Source organism: Sphaeroforma arctica, assembly GCF_001186125.1.
Source record: "Sphaeroforma arctica JP610 unplaced genomic scaffold supercont1.8272, whole genome shotgun sequence".
In the NCBI taxonomy this organism is placed as follows: Eukaryota; class Ichthyosporea; order Ichthyophonida; genus Sphaeroforma; species Sphaeroforma arctica.
In genome coordinates, this window is record NW_014032286.1 from 678 (window position 1) to 1,262 (window position 585).

The 585-nt window shown below is 44.8% G+C and overlaps 1 protein-coding gene across 1 annotated transcript; it reads left to right on the top strand.

The window, feature by feature from the left end:
• Nucleotides 1-375: 375 nt before the first annotated feature.
• SARC_16522 (hypothetical protein) lies at nucleotides 376-565 on the top strand (the record flags this gene model as incomplete). The annotated part of the gene is made up of 1 exon (XM_014289373.1): nucleotides 376-565. A coding segment is annotated over one exon (190 nt), but the record flags the coding sequence as incomplete, so codon positions are not given.
• Between the last annotated feature and the right edge of the window lie 20 nt (nucleotides 566-585).

The following is a 585-nucleotide window of genomic DNA, read 5'->3' on the forward strand; positions in this document are numbered from 1 at the left end:
TGCTGTACATCATTTGAGCAGTCTGTTGGTGTGGGTCTCCACTGTGGCCATACCCATGGTGGTTTCTATTCAATGACTGCCAATGAGCAAAAGGTTGCCTGTTATGCTTTCATAACACTCAAAGTTCACAGTGATCACTATACTGCGAGAGATATGGCTGCACCGGTTAACCTTTGGGAACACACAGATACAAACACTGGCCCATTCGCCGAGATGTATAGAAAACACAGCCACATCACACTTCTACTATACACGTACCCAATATGTATAACCATCCTATTGGTTGAAGTATAAACATTGCACTAGTTTTAATGATCGCCCTAACCTAGCAACACTCATTATATGTTATCTTCTTATATCGCGTGTTATATGCAGGAACCTATCGGCGGGAGTGATAGTTCTGATTGTGGTCGTGGTGTCGGTCATTATTGGGGCGGTTGTGGCATTCCTAGTGTATAGACATGTCAGGCGACGACGCCAACGCCAGAAGAAGGACCGCATTCATCCCTTATTTAACCTGCCGCCGACGCTACTGAGACGTATGTTGTTCGCTTACGACATATAGTACGTAAACTTCTACATACG